This window comes from Oncorhynchus clarkii, chromosome 1 (assembly GCF_045791955.1).
Source record: "Oncorhynchus clarkii lewisi isolate Uvic-CL-2024 chromosome 1, UVic_Ocla_1.0, whole genome shotgun sequence".
Classification (NCBI taxonomy): domain Eukaryota; kingdom Metazoa; phylum Chordata; class Actinopteri; order Salmoniformes; family Salmonidae; genus Oncorhynchus; species Oncorhynchus clarkii.
In genome coordinates, this window is record NC_092147.1 from 16,110,656 (window position 1) to 16,128,218 (window position 17,563).

At 42.4% G+C, this 17,563-nt stretch overlaps 2 protein-coding genes across 3 annotated transcripts in view; both read right to left on the minus strand.

The window, feature by feature from the left end:
* Window positions 1-1,930, minus strand: part of LOC139370592 (phosphatidylinositol 3-kinase regulatory subunit gamma-like) — a 31,057-nt gene extending 29,127 nt beyond the window's left edge. For both annotated transcript variants that reach the window (XR_011627162.1, XM_071110214.1), the window contains exon 1: window positions 1,720-1,930. The gene's annotated coding sequence lies outside the window, so the exon portion shown is untranslated. The remainder of the gene's footprint in view (window positions 1-1,719) is intronic.
* Window positions 1,931-2,136: 206 nt separating this feature from the next.
* LOC139370521 (microtubule-associated serine/threonine-protein kinase 3-like) overlaps window positions 2,137-17,563 on the minus strand; it is a 54,954-nt gene continuing 39,527 nt past the window's right edge. The window contains exons 19-27 of the mRNA XM_071110096.1: window positions 16,753-16,865; window positions 16,416-16,570; window positions 14,762-14,883; window positions 14,233-14,421; window positions 13,736-13,962; window positions 13,497-13,619; window positions 13,246-13,382; window positions 9,696-9,883; window positions 2,137-6,398 (exon numbers count right to left, since the gene is read on the minus strand). Coding sequence (XP_070966197.1) covers window positions 5,425-6,398; window positions 9,696-9,883; window positions 13,246-13,382; window positions 13,497-13,619; window positions 13,736-13,962; window positions 14,233-14,421; window positions 14,762-14,883; window positions 16,416-16,570; window positions 16,753-16,865 — 2,228 coding nt within the window. The 3' untranslated portion in view covers window positions 2,137-5,424. The remainder of the gene's footprint in view (window positions 6,399-9,695; window positions 9,884-13,245; window positions 13,383-13,496; window positions 13,620-13,735; window positions 13,963-14,232; window positions 14,422-14,761; window positions 14,884-16,415; window positions 16,571-16,752; window positions 16,866-17,563) is intronic.

Sequence of the window (17,563 nt, forward strand, 5' to 3'; positions counted from 1 at the left end):
GTGGGATGGCGTTTTGGCCTGCCTGGACATCACCAGTCGGTAAATTAGTTAATAGACCTTTCCCCTCCCTACTCCCAGACAGTCCTAGAACAATTCTTGCTCGTCTTTCAGTTAATAAATTGCCTTTAACGAAACAGATATAGGCCTAGCCGATTGATGCTCAGATGGATTAAAATCCAGAATACTAACAATTTAACTTGTCCACACGATCCGTTTTATTTGCTAGTAGGCCTATTTTATATTAATTTGTTTGTGTTAGCAAATCAAATAGACCAAAACCATGGCCCTATCCTATGTTAACGAGCCATAATACAATTATTTTGTCATCATGACTTATCCAGTAATATATACTGAACAAAAATATGAATGTAACATGTAAAGTATTGGTCCCATGTTCCATGAGCTGAAATAAAAGAGCCCAGAAATTTTCCATACGCACAAAAAGCTTATTTCTCTCAAATTTTGTACACAAATTTGTTTACATCCCTGTTAGTGAACATTTAGTCCTTTGCCAAGATAATCCATCCACCTGACAGCTGTGGCATATCAAGAAGCTGATTAAACAGTATGATCATTAAACAGGTGCACCTTGTGCTGGGGAGAATAAAAGGCCACTCTAAAATGTACAGTTTTGTCACACAACACAATGCCACAGATGTCTCAAGTTGAGGGAACGTGCAGTCAGCATGCCAATGTGAATGTCCAACAGAGCTGTTGCAAGATAATTTAATGTTAATTTATATACCATAAGCCGCCTCCAACGTTGTTTTTGAGAATTTGGCAGTACAGCCAATTGGCCTCACAACCGCAGACCACATGTAACCACAACAACAGCCCAGGACCTCCACATCAGGCTTCTTCACCTGTGGGATCGTCTGAAGAGGGGTGCTGAGGAGTATTTCTGTCTGTAATAAAGCCCTTTTGTGGGGAAAAAAATACTTCTGATTGGCAGGCCTGGCTCCACCCATGGTTGAGCCACTGCCCAGTCATGTGAAAGCCATAGATTAGGGCCTAATGCATGTATTTCAATTGACTGATTTCCTTCTATGATCTGTAACTCAGTAACTTCTTGGAAATGGTTGCGTTTATATTTTTGTTTAGTATAAATAAATAGCTTAATTAAGTTGTCAACTGCAAGGCATATTCACTAAAAATATATATATTTGTTAAATACATTTCCAGTGCTTGGCTTCATACTTTGGTTACACCGTATTCCTAGTTACACCTGTCTTTGGCCATTTTTTGTCACTTTAAGCCATTTGACCCATTTCGGCTTTGTCAGGAAAGAAATGGTGAGACATTGATGATAGGATAAATATATATTCAGTTATATTTAACAACTGAGGCACAACCAAACATAATATTAATCGTTTGTTATATACAAGGGATGCCTTTTGACAGTTGTGGCTACAGTTGCAAACATGATTGTAATCCAGCAAACTTTTGGGGGCTCCAACCCTGCTAGCTGCAAAGATTCGAAACGCACTGGCCCAAGCATAGTTAGTTGAAGACGAACTTGTGACAATACTTGTTTGGCTATCTAAACTGTGCCTATTGTTTGTTAGTTAGTAGTAGGTTACGAGAAGGGGTTACTGTGTCATGTAACTGGCGAATAGCTACAGAGGCTAGTAACGTTAAACCAGTTTAGCAAATTTGCGTCTCGAGCCCCCTCCACCATTTTCCAGTTTAGGGGAAAGCTTTAAAACAAAAAATACTCACCGTAAAATATCCTTGATTGGGTAACTGTTTAAATTTGTTCAAAGGCTAATTTAGTCCTCATAAAAGCTATTTTCCTTTTTTCGTTTGCTTCTTAAATTATCACAAACCTAAGTTCCCTGCCATGTTCGTAGAGAAGATATCGAACTACATCGATAGTCAGACCAGCGAAACTTGTGTCCACTGTGCAGCTTGCTGTACGTGCACCAGCTGTACGGAAACAAACGAACGTAGCCGTAATTACACGACTTGTTGTATGTAAACTATGGGATACATTCTGTAAGATGTGGCATACAGTATACCATCCAAAGAGGGGACCAAAAACAACAAATGTAAGCATAAAGCCATGTGAGTGCATTCATTACAATTCAGTGAACAATATATTCTTAAAACAAAAATATGTGACTATGAGTGCATTCATCAAATGCCATATGGAAACAATTTATCATAAAACAGTTTGGCAACAGCCAGTAAAGACACAAAATAGATCCATCTTGACACTTGCACCAGGGACATCCCACGCCTCACTACTCAAACATAAGCAGACAGATGTTGAAAGGCAAAGTCATATGAACCTGCAACATTTTTAGGATTCCCATCTGAAGTCTCCTATCACAATTCCTCTATTATGAAAGGACTTATTGGCAAATACATTCAACAGTACAACCCAACCATAGGCATAATAACATCCTAGCCAACCATCTATGTATTCAACATTTGCTTTTGTTTGAATAGGGAGCTAGGCCATGTTATAACCTTTTTTTTATTTTTAGAAACTAGCCGGATATAGTTGGCTTATACAGTATATCCATATTCACATACAATGGAAATTAGAAATACTGGAGGTACAGTGCTAACAAAATCACAATTAAACAGAAATAATAAATGTGGACATGTTCTTCCATTTTACCCTGTAAGTGTGCTACAATATACAGGTGCCCTTAGTCTACAACTAAGTGAGAATAGAGGTGTTAGATAGCAGACAAAATGGCACAGCGTCAGAATGAGGGTTAAATGTAAAAGAAAGCATTGCAGACTGATGTGTAGCCAAACCTTCTAAGCTCACTCCCAGCCCTTGATGAACCACATGCATCCCTCATGACAGGGATCATCAACTTTTTCAGCCACCGGACGATTTTTCTCTTGAGCCGATTGTCGGTGGGTCGGAGTCTAAATTCCAAATAATTAGTTGACTGCAAATTGACCGCAATAATATTTGACTAAAACACAATTATTTCAAACCATGCTTAAATTTGTATATGATCATATCTGGTTCAGGGCATGATGAATAGGAGTGAGAGGAAAGTGCAAAAGTTGACTGTGCACACAATGCTATTAGACACACATTAAAAACCACAGCATGCGCTTTATAAACCCAGCGTTACATGCAATCAAGTATTACGTGTCCTTGTCTCATGCAGCATGCATCCAACAGAAGAGTAACCGCATCCTACACTATTCCTACAGAACAGTTTAAGGAAGATTTAGTTCAAAAAGGTACTTGTGTAAAATGATGTAGTGCTGAAATGTGCAGACTAACACAATAGCTTCACAGTACATGGTATCAAAAAGTGGTTTCATTAAGTAGAAATACAGGACTCCAAAATTATATTTGTTTCAATTGTGTATACAGCATGTTCATTGTTAACAATTCTGACTTTGCGAGTAAGTGTGTCTTCGGTATAACTTCATTTCACCACCACTGACTTCTGAGTCCTGAGCAGTTCATCCAGTCTGAAAATATAGTCTGAGGATCTGTTGAGACTTCTAAAGAGCCCCCCACTTTAAATATATAAAGAGGGTTAAATAACAGGAAGTACCATTTGACAATAACAGACTTCAAAACTACTTTGGTGTATAAAATGGGCCAAAATGATGGTGTTCAACACAGCTAATTCATTATATGCATTGTATTATATGCATTGCAATACTGATGTGATTCCCCAACAAGCTTCATCCTTGCTGCATCAGACACCCATTCTTACAGCCATGGTCGTTCACGTTGCTTGGTATACTCCAAAATATACAATAACAATTCATACAGAATTAGACTCAGATATCAAAATATATACATGTACAGTACAAAGACCTACAACTAGCATCTGTTAATATCTAAGCCCTGGGGTCTGACTGAAGGTATGGGGTGCTCCTTCATTATTGACTCTTCCTTATAAAAATAGGTAAAAAAAAATATATGTTATGTCAAAATAGTAATTTCCCTTAGTGCACTTTACCCAAATGTAAACATCAACGCAAAAGCACAAGATGAAATAGACACCGCCTGGAATGCACTTTTAACCAACCAGCATTCAGGATTAGACCCACCCGTTGTATAAATGTAGATAAGGTCAAAGGCTGTATCAAGGATAATTGAAAATATGCAAGCGGATCCCGTGAAAGCTTAAACCGTTTCTCTTTAGCTTGGTGGTGTCACCTGGATAACTGTATTCCTGGACGTAGCCTAAAACAGGGTTAAGAGCAAAACATCTGTGCCTTATCAAAACAATATCCTGTCAACAACTGCCTGTGTGACAGTGATGAGGTAACAGTATTTGATAAAAACAAAAGGTTTCATGCTTTTGTAGTATAAGCATTGACAGCAAGCTCAAATTGCCATGCTACACCAATGTTCAACTGATTTAAGTCCACTGTGATTTCAGCAAACCCAAGGGTTAAACCCTGTTGCCATGAGAATCAGTGCAGCAGAACCATGAACCCAATAGAACAACATCAGGATGAACGAACATGACAATGAGGTTATGACAGAATATTGTGCAATATAATTAACAGGTTTTAAAACTAACTAGTTACTGATTTTCATGTGAAACACTTGCTTTCATTTCTATGGTGGCTAAGATTTAACGAAATAGTTGCATAAAATTGCTTTGAAATATAAACTATATTTGTAAAGGAGACTACATTTTCCTGCAACTGTCAAGCCTGCCAACAAGGAAATAACATCTATTCGTCAAACAAAAAGGACCTTCAGTTCATAAGATATGGCTTAATAAAACAAAAAACAAACAAATAGTGAGTAGTCTTCACATGAACTACTTCGGTCAGTTTTTAGTTGATATAAGAATTGCCCTACAGTTTTGTACGATTGAAAATATAATTCAAAACTGTAGTCTCAGTTTCCAAGCCTAAATCTGAACAACTTTCAAATTGTGGTAATCTTTCGAAATTAAGATTTATACATTCCTACTTTCCATTTATGAATGCAGAAAAAATGTCAAAACTTTCCTCTCCAAAAACAACTTACTTCTGTGAAATTCCTACCATTATCAACTACTCTGTACCATGTTTAAAAATAGACATTTCTAGAAAAATCATGACAATAGAAAATAAATATTTCTATGAATACAAAACATGATTTAATCTTGGCTAGTCACTATCAATTGAACACTTTCCTTTTTTGGCCCCATTATAAATCCTATTAGCTTAAAAGTAATAAATAAGCCCAGGAAAATTTTTGTGCAGTCTATTTCCTGGTGTTACATATTTACAAAACTAAGTCCTGAATCAAGTGAAAGCTACAAAACAAAATCAATGTGGCAAAATACTATTTCGCCCAAACATTTCCTTCCTTCAGCAGTGAGAGTATCAAGGTGCTTCCTTGGAAGAAATGGCTATATAAAATGAGTCAAGGAAATGTCACTTCCTTAGCTTCCCTTTCTGGTGGCTAGAGTCCACTGCTGTATCCCCAACTTAATCCGAAGCAGGCCTTTCTTTGTGCAAAGCAGCTGTCGCCTCTGGTGCCTTACTGGAGATTTTTACCATGAGAGAGACACCCTTGCTCGGCTGCTGTGGTCCGATGTTGGAATCAGTAGATTCGGACTCCTGCCTCTTACCGTCGTCCTCCTCTCCATCAGAGCACGGCTCCCAGACATCCTGGTCCTCGCTCTCTATCAAGCCCTGCACAGCAATCTGAGGCACCAGGTTGAAACGTTTCACCACAGTCAACTCCTCGCTGGTTTGGGAAATAGCCGTCCAGGAGGCCGCCCGCTGCGGGACCCGATTGCCTCCAGGGGCGTTGAGTGTTGTTGCGGTGACCGTGGGGATGGTCTTCTGGTCGCCAGGCTCATCAAAGCTCACCTCCTGCACCGCCTCCTGCTTCTTGAAGGAGTCGCGGCGCTCCGACAGGTTGAGCTTCCTCATCACCACCAGCTGCTCTGAGCGTTCCGACGCCCAGTCCTTCAGCCTCTGGCAGCCCCCGTACCCCACCAGCAGCCTCCCGTGGTCCCCTCTGCCGCAGACTCCCTCCACCTTGTCCTGGAAAGGCACCTCCAACGTGTGCCTTCGGTGGGGGTACGACTTCTTGTCGGTGTGGTAGGCGCTCGAGAGCCTCTCAGCTGACTGCACCCTCTTGAGGAGGGGGGAGTGGGGCGGCTCGGCACTGCGGGGGCGCAAACAATGGCGGACGATGGTGGGGGGGGACAGAGTCTTGCCGTGGAAGGTCTTGGTGATGCCAGAGAGGGGGGAGGGGGAGCGCTGGGGTGACAGGGGCTGGGTGGAGGAGTTGCAGGCCAGGGGGGACGGGGGGATGCTGCTGGTGGACTTGCGGCGACCCACCTTGGTGTAGCGCTGAGTGCCCAGCTTGGAGGCCAGGCCGTGCAGGGAGCTGGGAGAGCTGGAGCTGGGAGAGCTGGAGCTGGGAGAGGTGCTCTGTGGAGAGTTGGTGTCTGAGGGAGAGGTAAATACAGAGTAAGGTAGCCTGATTAAAACCACCAGCTTACAGTCCAACTCAAAGAGCATTGTCATTAAAAATAAAATGGACAAAGTCATATTGCAAGCAAAATTGGGAGATAAGCTTATTAGTCAAAGTAGCAGCCTTAGTAATACAGTAGTGACTGTAGCCATAGTAGAAGCAGCAGCAACAGTGGTAGCGGTAGCAGTAGCAGCCTTAGTAATACAGTAGTGACTGTAGCCATAGTAGAAGCAGCAGCAGCAGCAACAGTGGTAGCGGTAGCAGCCTTAGAAACACAGCAGTGACTGTAGCCATAGTAGAAGCAGCAGCAGCAACAGTGGTAGCAGTAGCAGCCTTAGTAATACAGTAGTGACTGTAGCCATAGTAGAAGCAGCAGCAACAGTGGTAGCGGTAGCAGTAGCAGTACCTGCCTTAGTAATACAGTAGTGACTGTAGCCATAGTAGAAGCAGCAGCAACATTGGTAGCAGACACAAGTAGTTGTAACAGGGTAGCAGTAGCAGTGGTAATAGTAGTAGTAGCAGCGGTGGTAGTAGTAGCAGCAGTGGTGGTAGTAACAGAGTAATAGAAGCGGTGGCAGCAGCAGTAGTACTATTATAGTAGTAGTAGCAGTGGCGGTGGTAGTAGTAGGGGTGGTGGTGGTAGTAGCAGCGGTAGTAGTAGTAATAATAATAATAACAGTAGTTGAAGCAGTAGCAGCAGTAGTGGTAATAGTAAACTCAGCAAAAAAAGAAACGTCCCCTTTTCAGGACCCTGTCTTTCAAAAATAATTCGTAAAAATCGAAATAACTTCACAGATCATCATTGTAAAGGGTTTAAACACTGTTTCCCATGCTTGTTCAATGAACCATAAACAATTAATGAACATGCACCTGTGGAACGGTCGTTAAGACACTAACAGCTTACAGACAGTAGGCAATTAAGGCCACAGTTATGAAAACTTAGGACACGAAAGAGGCCTTTCTACTGACTCTGGAAAAAAAGAAAAGAAGAAAGATGCCCAGGGTCCCTGCTCATCTGCCTAAGACAGCGCTACAGGGAGATAGGACCAACAGCTGATCGTCCTCGCAGTGGCAGACCACGTGTAACACCTGCACAGGATCGGTACATCCAAACATCACACCTGCGGGACAGGTACAGGATGGCAACAACAACTGAACGAGTTACACCAGGAACGCACAATCCCTCCATCAGTGCTCAGACTGTCCGCAATTGGCTGAGAGAGGCTGAACTGAGGGCTTGTAGGCCTGTTGTAAGGCAGGTCCTCACCAGACATCACAAGCAACAACGTCGCCTATGGGCACAAACCCACTGTCGCTGGACCAGACAGGACTGGCAAAAAGTGCTCTTCACTGACGAGTCGCGGTTTTGTCTCACCACAGGTGATGGTTGGTTTCGCGTTTATCGTGAAGGAATGAACGTTACACCGAGGCCTGTACTCTGGAGCGGGATCGATTTGGAGTTGAAGGGTCCGTCATGGTCTGCGGTGGTGTGTCACAGCATCATCGGACTGAGAATGTTGTCATTGCAGGCAATCTTACAGGGAAGACATCCTCCTCCCTCATATGGTACACTGCCTGCAGGCTCATCCTGACATGACCCTCCAGCATGACAATGCCACCAGCCATACTGCTCGTTCTGCACGTGATTTCCTGCAAGACAGGAATGTCAGTGTTCTGCCATGACCAGCAAAGAGCCTGGATCTCAATCCCATTGAGCATGTCTGGGATCTGTTGGATCGGAGGGTGAGGGCTAGGGCCATTCCCCCCAGAAATGTCTGGGAACTTGCAGGTGCCTTGGTGGAAGACTGGGGTAACATCTCACATCAAGAACTGGCAAATCTGGTGCAGTCCATGATGAGATACCGCAGTACTTAATGCAGCTGGTGGCCACACCAGAAACTGACTGTTCCTTTTGATTTTGACCCCCCTTTGTTCAGGGACACATTATTCAATTTCTGTTAGTCACATGTCTGTGGAACTTGTTCAGTTTATGTCTCAGTTGTTGAATCTTGTTATGTTCATACAAATATTTACACATGTTAAGTTTGCTGAAAATAAACGCAGTTGACAGTGAGAGGACGTTTCTTTTTTTTACTTAGTTTAGTAGTAGTAATAATAAAGTAGCAGTGGTAGTAGTAATAACAGAGCAGTAGCAGCAGTACTGGTAATAGTAACATAGTAGTAGTAATAGTAACAGAGTAGTAGTAGCAGTAGTGGTAATATTAGTACCAGTAGTCGTAGCAGTAGTGGTAGTAATAATAATAATAATAACAGTAGTAGTAGCGGTGGTGGTAGTAGTAGCAGCAGCAGCAGTAGTAATAACAGTAGTAGAAGCAGTAGCGGTAATAGTAGTAGTAGTAGTAGTAGTAGTAGTAGTAGTAGTAGTAGTAGTAGTAGTAATAATAGTAATAATAATAATAATAATAGAGTAGTAGTAATAGTAGTAGTAGTAATACTAATAATAATAATAATAATAATAATAATAGAGTAGTAGTAGTGGTAATAGTAGTAGTAACAGAGTAGAAGTAGTACTAGTAGTAATAGTAGTAGTAGTGGTAATAGTAACAGAGTAGAAGTAGTAGTAGTAACAGAGTAGAAGTAGTGGTAGTAGTAACAGAGTAGAAATAGCATCAGTAATAGTTGTAGTAGTGGTAATAGTAACAGAGTAGTAGTAGTAGCAGCAATTACAGATCATTAGCAGCAGTAGTGGTAATAGTAACATAGTAGTAGTAGTAATAGTAGTAGCAGCAGTAACAGTAGTAGTAATAGTAGTAGTAGTAACAGAGTAGTAATAGTAATAACAACAGTAGTAGTAGCAGTAGAGGTAATAGTAATAACAGTAGTAGTGGTAACAGTAATAGTAGCAGTAGTAATAGTAACAGCAGTAGTAACAGTAGTAGGCTAGTAATCATAATGGTACAGTAGCAGCAGTAGTGGTAGTGGTAGTAGTAGTAGTAACAGAGTAGTAATAGTAATAACAGTAGTAGTAGCAGTAGCGGTAATAGTAGTATCAGCAGTGGAAACAGTAATAGTAGCAGTAGTAATAGTAACAGTAGTAGCAGTAGTAGTAGGCTAGTAATCATAATGGTACAGTAGCAGCAGTAGTATTGGTAATAGTAACATAGTAGTATTAATAGTAACAGAGTAGTAGTAGTAGTAGTAGTAGTAACAGAGTAGTAGTAGGCTAGTAATCATAATTGCAGCAGCAGTAGTCATAGTAACAGTGCTAGTAGCACTAGTAACAGTGCTGCAGGTGTCGGCCTGATGTTACCTCCAGCCTGGTGGTCAGGGGCAGGGCTGCGACAGGGGGTGGAGGGGCCGGGGGACAGGCTGTGTGTGGGGGAGCCCGGCAGGCTCTCGCTGGATGACACAGAGTGGTGCTGCAGGCCAGAGTTGAAGCTTCGGCTGCTGTGCATCACTGTGCTTTGCTTGGACAGCTTCTTCAGGATGCTCCGCCGCCTGGGATAGTCATTGGTTACAATATAACGGGGTTATGAAGGTGTTGTAAAGAGGTTTGAAGGGTAACAAGTGACATAACATTATTATAATATACATATATATATTTTTTTTAATAGTATGTGATTCACGGCCTGTGAGGTTTATTTTATGTATACGTATGCTGCAAAACAAAATGTCCTTATTGAGTATGCCTGCATAATAATATCAGGGATATTGAGGCTGATGACAGAGCAATAGTAGAGAAAAAAATTGTAGAGAAAAAATATCACAAAACAAATTAGAGAGAATACTCTGTGCATTAAGAACATATTCTACAGTATAACTAAAGTTTCTTAACTTAAAGTCAAGGCATAGATGTATAACTCCATTTTGAAAAAGGAGAACACTGCTGTGGAAATGTTTATCATCCATCCATGCAGTCGTGTGCAGTGATCTCTATCAAACACTGGGGGGAGATAGAATAGGGACTTTTGCAGTATGACTCTTGCTGGATGTATTTACACTGAACAAAAATATGAACAACATGCAGCAATTTCAAAGATATTACTGAGTTACAGTTTATATAAGGTAATCAGTCAATTTAAATTAATTCATTAGGCCCTAATGTACATATTCTTTATCCCCTTACACTGTGTACAAGACAGTAGTTTTGGAATTGTTAGTTAGATTACTTGTTATTACTGCATTGTCGGAACTAGAAGCACAAGCATTTCGCTACACTCGCATTAACATCTGCTAACCATGTGTATGTGACAAATAAAATTTGATTTGATTTGATTTGATTTGATTTAATCTATGGATTTCACATGACTGGGAATACAGATATGCATCTGTTGGTCACAGATACCTCTTAAAAAAAATATATATTTTTTTTTTAAAGTAGGGGCGTGGATCAGAAAACCAGTTAGTATCACGCCACAATCTCCTTTGCAGAGAGTTGATCAGGCTGTTGATTGTGGAATTTTGTCCCACTCCTCTTCAATGGCTGTGCGAAGTTGCTGGATATTGGCGGGAACTGGAACACGCTGTCGTACACGGCGATCCAGAGCGTCGCAAACATGCTCAATGAGTGACACGTTTGGTGAGTATTCAGGCCATGGAAAAACTGGGACATTTTCAGCTTCCAAGAACTGTGTACAGATCCTTGCGACATGGCGACGTGCATTATCATGCTGAAACATGAGGTGATGGCGGTGGATGAATGGCACGACAATGGGCCTCAGGATCTCGTCACAATATCTCTGTGCATTCAAATTGCCATCAAGAAAATGCTATTGTGTTCGTTATCCATAGTTTATAGCACATAGCACATACAATAATCCCACCGCTACCATGGGGAACTCTGTTCACAATGTTGACATCAGCAAACCGCTCGCACACAAGATGCCATCCAATTTTTATTTGTCTCGTGCCGAATACAACACCTTACCGTGAAATGCTTACTTACAAGTCCCTTAACTCTATTTCTTGAACTGCATTGTTGGTTAAGAATATATTGAAAATAAAAAATAAAAATAATAACAATAACAAGGCTATATACAGGGAGTACCGGTACCTAGTCAATGTGCGGGGGTACAGGTTAGTCAAGGTAATTTGTACATGTAAAGTGTAGGTGTAAAGTGACTATGCATAATAAATAATAATAAGATAATAAACATGAGTAGCAGCAGTGTGAAAACAAAGAGCGGTCAATGTAAATAGTCCGGGTGGCCATTTGATTAATTGTTCAGTAGTCTTATGGCTTGGGTGTAGAAGCTGTGAAGAAGCCTTTTGGTCCTACACTTGGCACTCCGGTACCGCTTGCCGTGCGGTAGCAGAGAGAACTGGCTGGAGTCTTTGACAATGTTATGGGCTTTCCTCTGACACCGCCTAGTATATAGGTCCTGGATGGCAGGAAGCTTGGCCCAAGTGAGGTACTGGCCCGTACGCACTACCCTCTGTGGTGCCTTACGGTCAGATGCCGAGCAGTTGCCATACCAGGCGTTGATGCGACCGGTAAAGATGCCCATGATGGTGCAGATGTTGAACTTTTTGAGATTATGCCTAATCTTTTCAATCTGCTGAGGGGTAAAAGGTGGTGTTGTGCCCTCTTCACGACTGTCTTCATGTGTTTGGACCATGTTAGTTTGTTGGTGATATGGTCACCAAGGAACTTGAAACGCTCCACTACTGCCCCATCGATGTTAATGGGGGCCTGCTCGGCCCTCCTTCTCCTGTAGTCCACAAACAGCTCCTTTGCCACATTGAGGGAGAGGTTGTTGTCCTGGCACCACACGGCCAGGTCTCTGACCTCCTCCCTATAGGCTGTCTCATCATTGTAGGTGATCAGGCTGTGTCGTCAGCAAACCTAATGATGGTGTTGGAGTTGTGTTTGGCCACGCAGTCGTAGGTGAATAGGGAGTACAGGAAGGGACTAAGCACACACTCCTGAGGGGTCCCAGTGTTGAGGATCAGCGTGGCAGATGTGTTGTTGCCTACCCTTACCACCTGGGGGCGGCCCATCAGGAAGTCCAGGATCCAGTTGCAAATCAAATCAAATTGCAATCTCCCCGGGACAGGTGAAAACTTGCCTTTGATGTCCCAGTGGCCATCGAAGGTGAGCATTTGCCCACTGAAGTCAGTCACGACGCCGAACTGCAGTCAGGTCAAGACCCTGGTGAGGACGATGAGCCTGCAGATGAGCTTCTCTGAGGCGATTCTGACAGTTTATGCAGAAATTCTTTGGTTGTGCAAACCACAGTTTCATCAGCTGTCCGGGTGGCTCGTCTCAGACCATCCCACAGGTGAAGAAGTTGTGAGATTGTGAGGCCGGGTTGAACATACTGCCAAATTCTCTAAAACGACGTTGGAGGAGGCTTATGGTAGAGAAATTAACATTCAATTCTTAGGCTACAGCTCTTGGTGGACATTCCTGCAGTCACCATGCCAACTGCACATTCCCTCAAAACATCTGTGGCATTGTGTTGCCTGACAAAATGCACATTTTAGAGTGGCCTTTTATTGTCCCCAGCACAAAGTGCACCTGTGTAATGATCATGCTGTTTAATCAGCTTCTTGATATTCCACACCTCTCAGGTGGATGAATTATCTTTGCAAAGGAGAAATGCTCACTAACAGGGATGTAAACAAATTTGAGAGAAATAAGCTTTTTGTGCGTATAGGAACATTTCTGGGATCTTTAATTTCAGCTAATTAAACATGGGATCAACACTACATGTTGTGTTTATATTTTTGTTCAGTATATATAAAATGTATGTTTTCATATCAACCCCACAAAGTTAATACATCATAATAATAGCAATACGGCATTAATATTACATTGAATTAAATTAGCACACAACAATCAAAACGTCTTCCCTTACCTGTCCTGATTATCCCTTCTCTTGCTTTTCTTGCTGCGTCTTGCCATTTTGCCCTTGTGGCTGGTCTTTCGAGCCGGCCCAACCTTGATTGACGTGTTCTCCAGTGCCGTGGTCTGAAGGGCCACCTTGCCGCCACTCTTTTGGGGTTTCACAAAAACCAATGAGGTATTAGTATTGATTAAAGCTCATAATATCCCAAAGAGTGTGGGTATAGTTTGACATTAGGCTTGAGATTGTGTTTGTTTCTGTACCTTCAGAAGCAGCTCCATTATCTCTGTGTGAACCAGGCCTTGCACCGACTCTCCATTCACATGAGTGATGAGATCATTGGCCCTCAGTCCTGCCTCATGGGCTGGGCTGCCATCTTCGACATTCTGTAAAACAAAAGTGGTTTATTATTATCACAATTACTGAAAGTCTGTGTGGTGATGCAGCCTTTGATTGTGCCACTATTGGCTAATTCTGGAGCAGAATAGTACAGGGCACTCACCGAGACCATGTGGTGCACAGTGTAAATGTAGCTGTCGCCCATGTAGACGCGGATGGCCTGCATAGTGAAGCCGTACTTCCTCCCCGAGCTGTGGATGACGATGGGTGGCCCCAGGATGCTGAGGCTAAGCGACAGGTCTCGGCTGGGGGATGAGTCGCGTGATGAAGGGTTGGACGAGAGGGAGCGCATTAAGATGGGGCTGGCCTGGAGGCCGCCGGGCATGTCGTCTGGAAAGGTGCACAAAGGATGAGTTCATGTTCAGGAAATTAGAAAAAGTATGGTAAAATGGTGGAATTCAGAACAAGAAACTGCTCTTGTTCAGCATTTACAAGTAACTTAAAATCCATTAGCTCTGTGCAGACACACCTGTCACATATCCACACCCTATTCAGTGATATTTGCCTGCTGGGGACCAGCATTCCTGTATGACTAACTTATTTAGCTTCTGAAGCGTTACCACTGTGCCCAGAAGAAACTTGCATGACAGTGGAATTAACCTGCAGTGATGACGAGAGACAGGGCGGAGACGGAGGCAGACTTGGGTAGTTTGCCCCCAAGCCTCGGACTGTCTGGCGTCTCCAGCTGGTTCCCAAAGTGTCGGGAGGCCCCGTGGTCCTTGGGGGAAGAGTGTTTCTCTCCGGTGCTGTTGCTACGAATCCGATGCAGGTTTGATACAACCACCTCAGCTGTAATGCACAGAAGTAAGGGCATATATCTATATTTTTGACCAAAATAGGCAATGTCTCTTAAGTTTCTCTGCAAACACAATACTTTGTCTGGATGGAAGATCACTGAAAACAAAAGAGGAAGCGTCTACACTCAAACTCTTTGTTTTGACTGTTTCGTCTGCACCTTGCTTGGTCCTTAATCCTCCTATCAACATGGAATTAAAAAAGCGATATCACACAAATCTGTTTGTTTTATGAGCAATTAAATATCATAAGCACTGTTTCAATTTCTGTTGGTTTCCATGAGGCTGTGCAGACTTGAAGCAGAGTGGACGGAGGGGCTTGGGGCTGAGCTCACCTTCATCGTCTGTGGAGAAGGTGAAGCGCGGCATGGTCTCCAGACTGTGGGTGCTGCTCATCACCAGGGGGCTGGCGCTCCTCTCAGACTGGGAGGAACTGGACGAGGCCCGAGGGCGCAGGCTGCAACACGTAAACCGCAGTGTCAGTTCGAAGGAGACATAACAATGGTGACACATTATATCGAACGGCAGAGCGTCACCCTACTCAGCTAAATTGGCCAGTAACCGAAAGGTTAATGGTCCAACAAGGTGAGAAATCTGTCGCTGTGCCCTTGAGCAAGGCACTTGCTCCAAGTTCGCCATTAAAAATGGTAGACCCTGGCCATGACCCCACTCTCCGACGGCGTCTCAGGGAGAGTTGGGATATGGAAAAAATAAGTCAAATTCACACATGCGTATTAAACCTCTTGGTGTTAGGGGGCAGTATTTTAATTTTTGGAAAAAAAAACATTATAATTGACAGCTTTGGATAGAAAACACTAACGTTTCCAAAACTGTAAAGATATTGTCTGTGAGTATAACAGAACTGATGTTGCAGGCGAAAGCCTGAGAAAAATCCAATCCGGAAGTGCCCCAGGTTTTGAAAGCACTGCGTTCCAATGACTCCCTATTCAGCTGTGAATGTACCATCAACGAGCTTACGTTTTCTACGTATTCCCCAAGGTGTCTACAGCATTGTGACGTAGTTTTAAGCATTTCTGTTGAAGAATAGCCGTAGGCAGCCACATTGCGTAAGTGGTCACATGGTGGCTCCGAGAGAGATTCTCGCGTAAAATACAGAGGTAGCCATTACTCCAATCGGTCAGAGTGAAAAACGAATTGTCCCTACTAATATATTATCGAATAGATATTAGAAAAACACCTTGAGGATGGATTCTACACAGCGTTTGCCATGTTTCTGTCGATATTATGGAGCTAATTTGGAATATTTTTCAGCGTTGTGGTGACCGCAATTTCCGGGCAATTTCTCAGCCAAACGTGAAGGACAAACGGAGCTATTTCGCCTACAAAAATAACTTTTGGGAAAAAATGAACTTTGGCTGTCTACCTGGGAGTCTCGTGAGTGAAAACATCCGAAGTTCATCAAAGGTAAAATATTTAATTTGATTGCTTTTCTGATTTCCGTGACAAGTTTGCCTGCTGCTAGCAAGGCATAATGCTATGCTATGATAAACTTACACAAATGCTTGTCTAGCGTTGGCTGTAAAGCATATTTTGACAATCTGAGATGACAGGGTGATTAACAAAAGGCTAAGCTGTGTTCCAATATATTTAACTTGTGATTTTCATGAATAGGAATATTTTCTAGGAAGATTTATGTCCGTTGCGTTATGCTAATTAGTGTCAGATGATGATAACGGTCCCGTTCACGGGCTGGGCGTCACTACAGGTTAATACACACTTGTACATACATACATGTGTGAAATAGGACAGATATAAGCACCCACCAAATTATATATCTAAAGCTAGCATAGTCATTTTGGACATTTATGCACATCCTACTCAGCTAAATTGTACTTTTCTGAACTAATCATTATTTTATGCACTTTCACCCACTGTTGTGCAGTGCTTCCGATAAGGAAATATTTTAACTACTACACAGGGAATCCTAACAGAAAGAGAGGGCTATAAACTCAGCCTGGCTCTGCTCACCTGCCCTTGCGATCTTGGTGCTGGCGTTCCTGTCTGTGGATGTCTCCTCCTGGAGAGGTTGTGAAACATCCATCCCAGCTCTCCTTGTCCTCGCTGTGGCCCGATGAGAAGCTCAAGTTGGACGGCGTGGCCAGATGTTCTGTGCTGCTGTATACCTGAAAGTATGGAGTAGCCACATTAGCTAAGGTGGCCAAGTTTGGTGAACTTGGCTCCAAAAAAAAACTGATTTAAAGATGGTCATTATTTTATTTACAGAGAAATGCTCTACTAACTAGTAATATTAGACATTTACCTGTTCTGACAAAATTATTAATATTTGAAGAGGTATGTTCCAAACCTTGCTGAAGCGGTTTGACCAGGAGGAGAACTGTCGGATTTCCAGGGAAGACTCTTCATCGTTGGTTTCATCATCCTCATCTGAGGCCAAATGGTGGTACCGCTCTGAGCGAGCTGAAAACATGACAACACAGAATGCATGGAACAGGGACCTTACCATAATATCCAACCTGGACATTTAGCATATTTAAAAAAAAATATATATCTTTATTCAACATAATTGACTAATGAAAATATAAAATCAGCAAGAGCAGGATGAAAAGCAAATATTACTACATCTGTGGAGATACAGTATAATGGCAATATCAGGAAATTGATCTTTGTTTTAAAGGTGTTTCACACAGAATTTCTCAGAAAATCTTCCCTATGTGAAAGCTAGGTGCTTTGCAACAGCACTAGGCTGCATTCAAAACAAATCTCCCCCTCCCACACACCCCATTTCCCCGTAACATGGCAGAGACTCAAACTTGAGCATTTCACTTTCGGTTTTTGTCCACCATCTTCAAACAGCTGTAGAAACAACATTTCACCTTGATTCCCTACACTATTCCGTGCTTGTTTTCTCACATAAACTGAAATTGAGAAAACAGTATAGAATTTTAGCAACCAGGAATTGATAGAGCAATTTCCACTAGATATCACAGCCAAAGTCCAAACAGCTTTCCCATTTTGACAACAGATGCTGCTCCATCTGGAAAAATCTATAGGCGAATATCACAGCCACTCACAACACTGGTGTTTAAGTAATACTGTGAAACACCATCATTTCACTATTGCTGCAGATACAGTTGAAGTCGGAAGTTTACAAACAC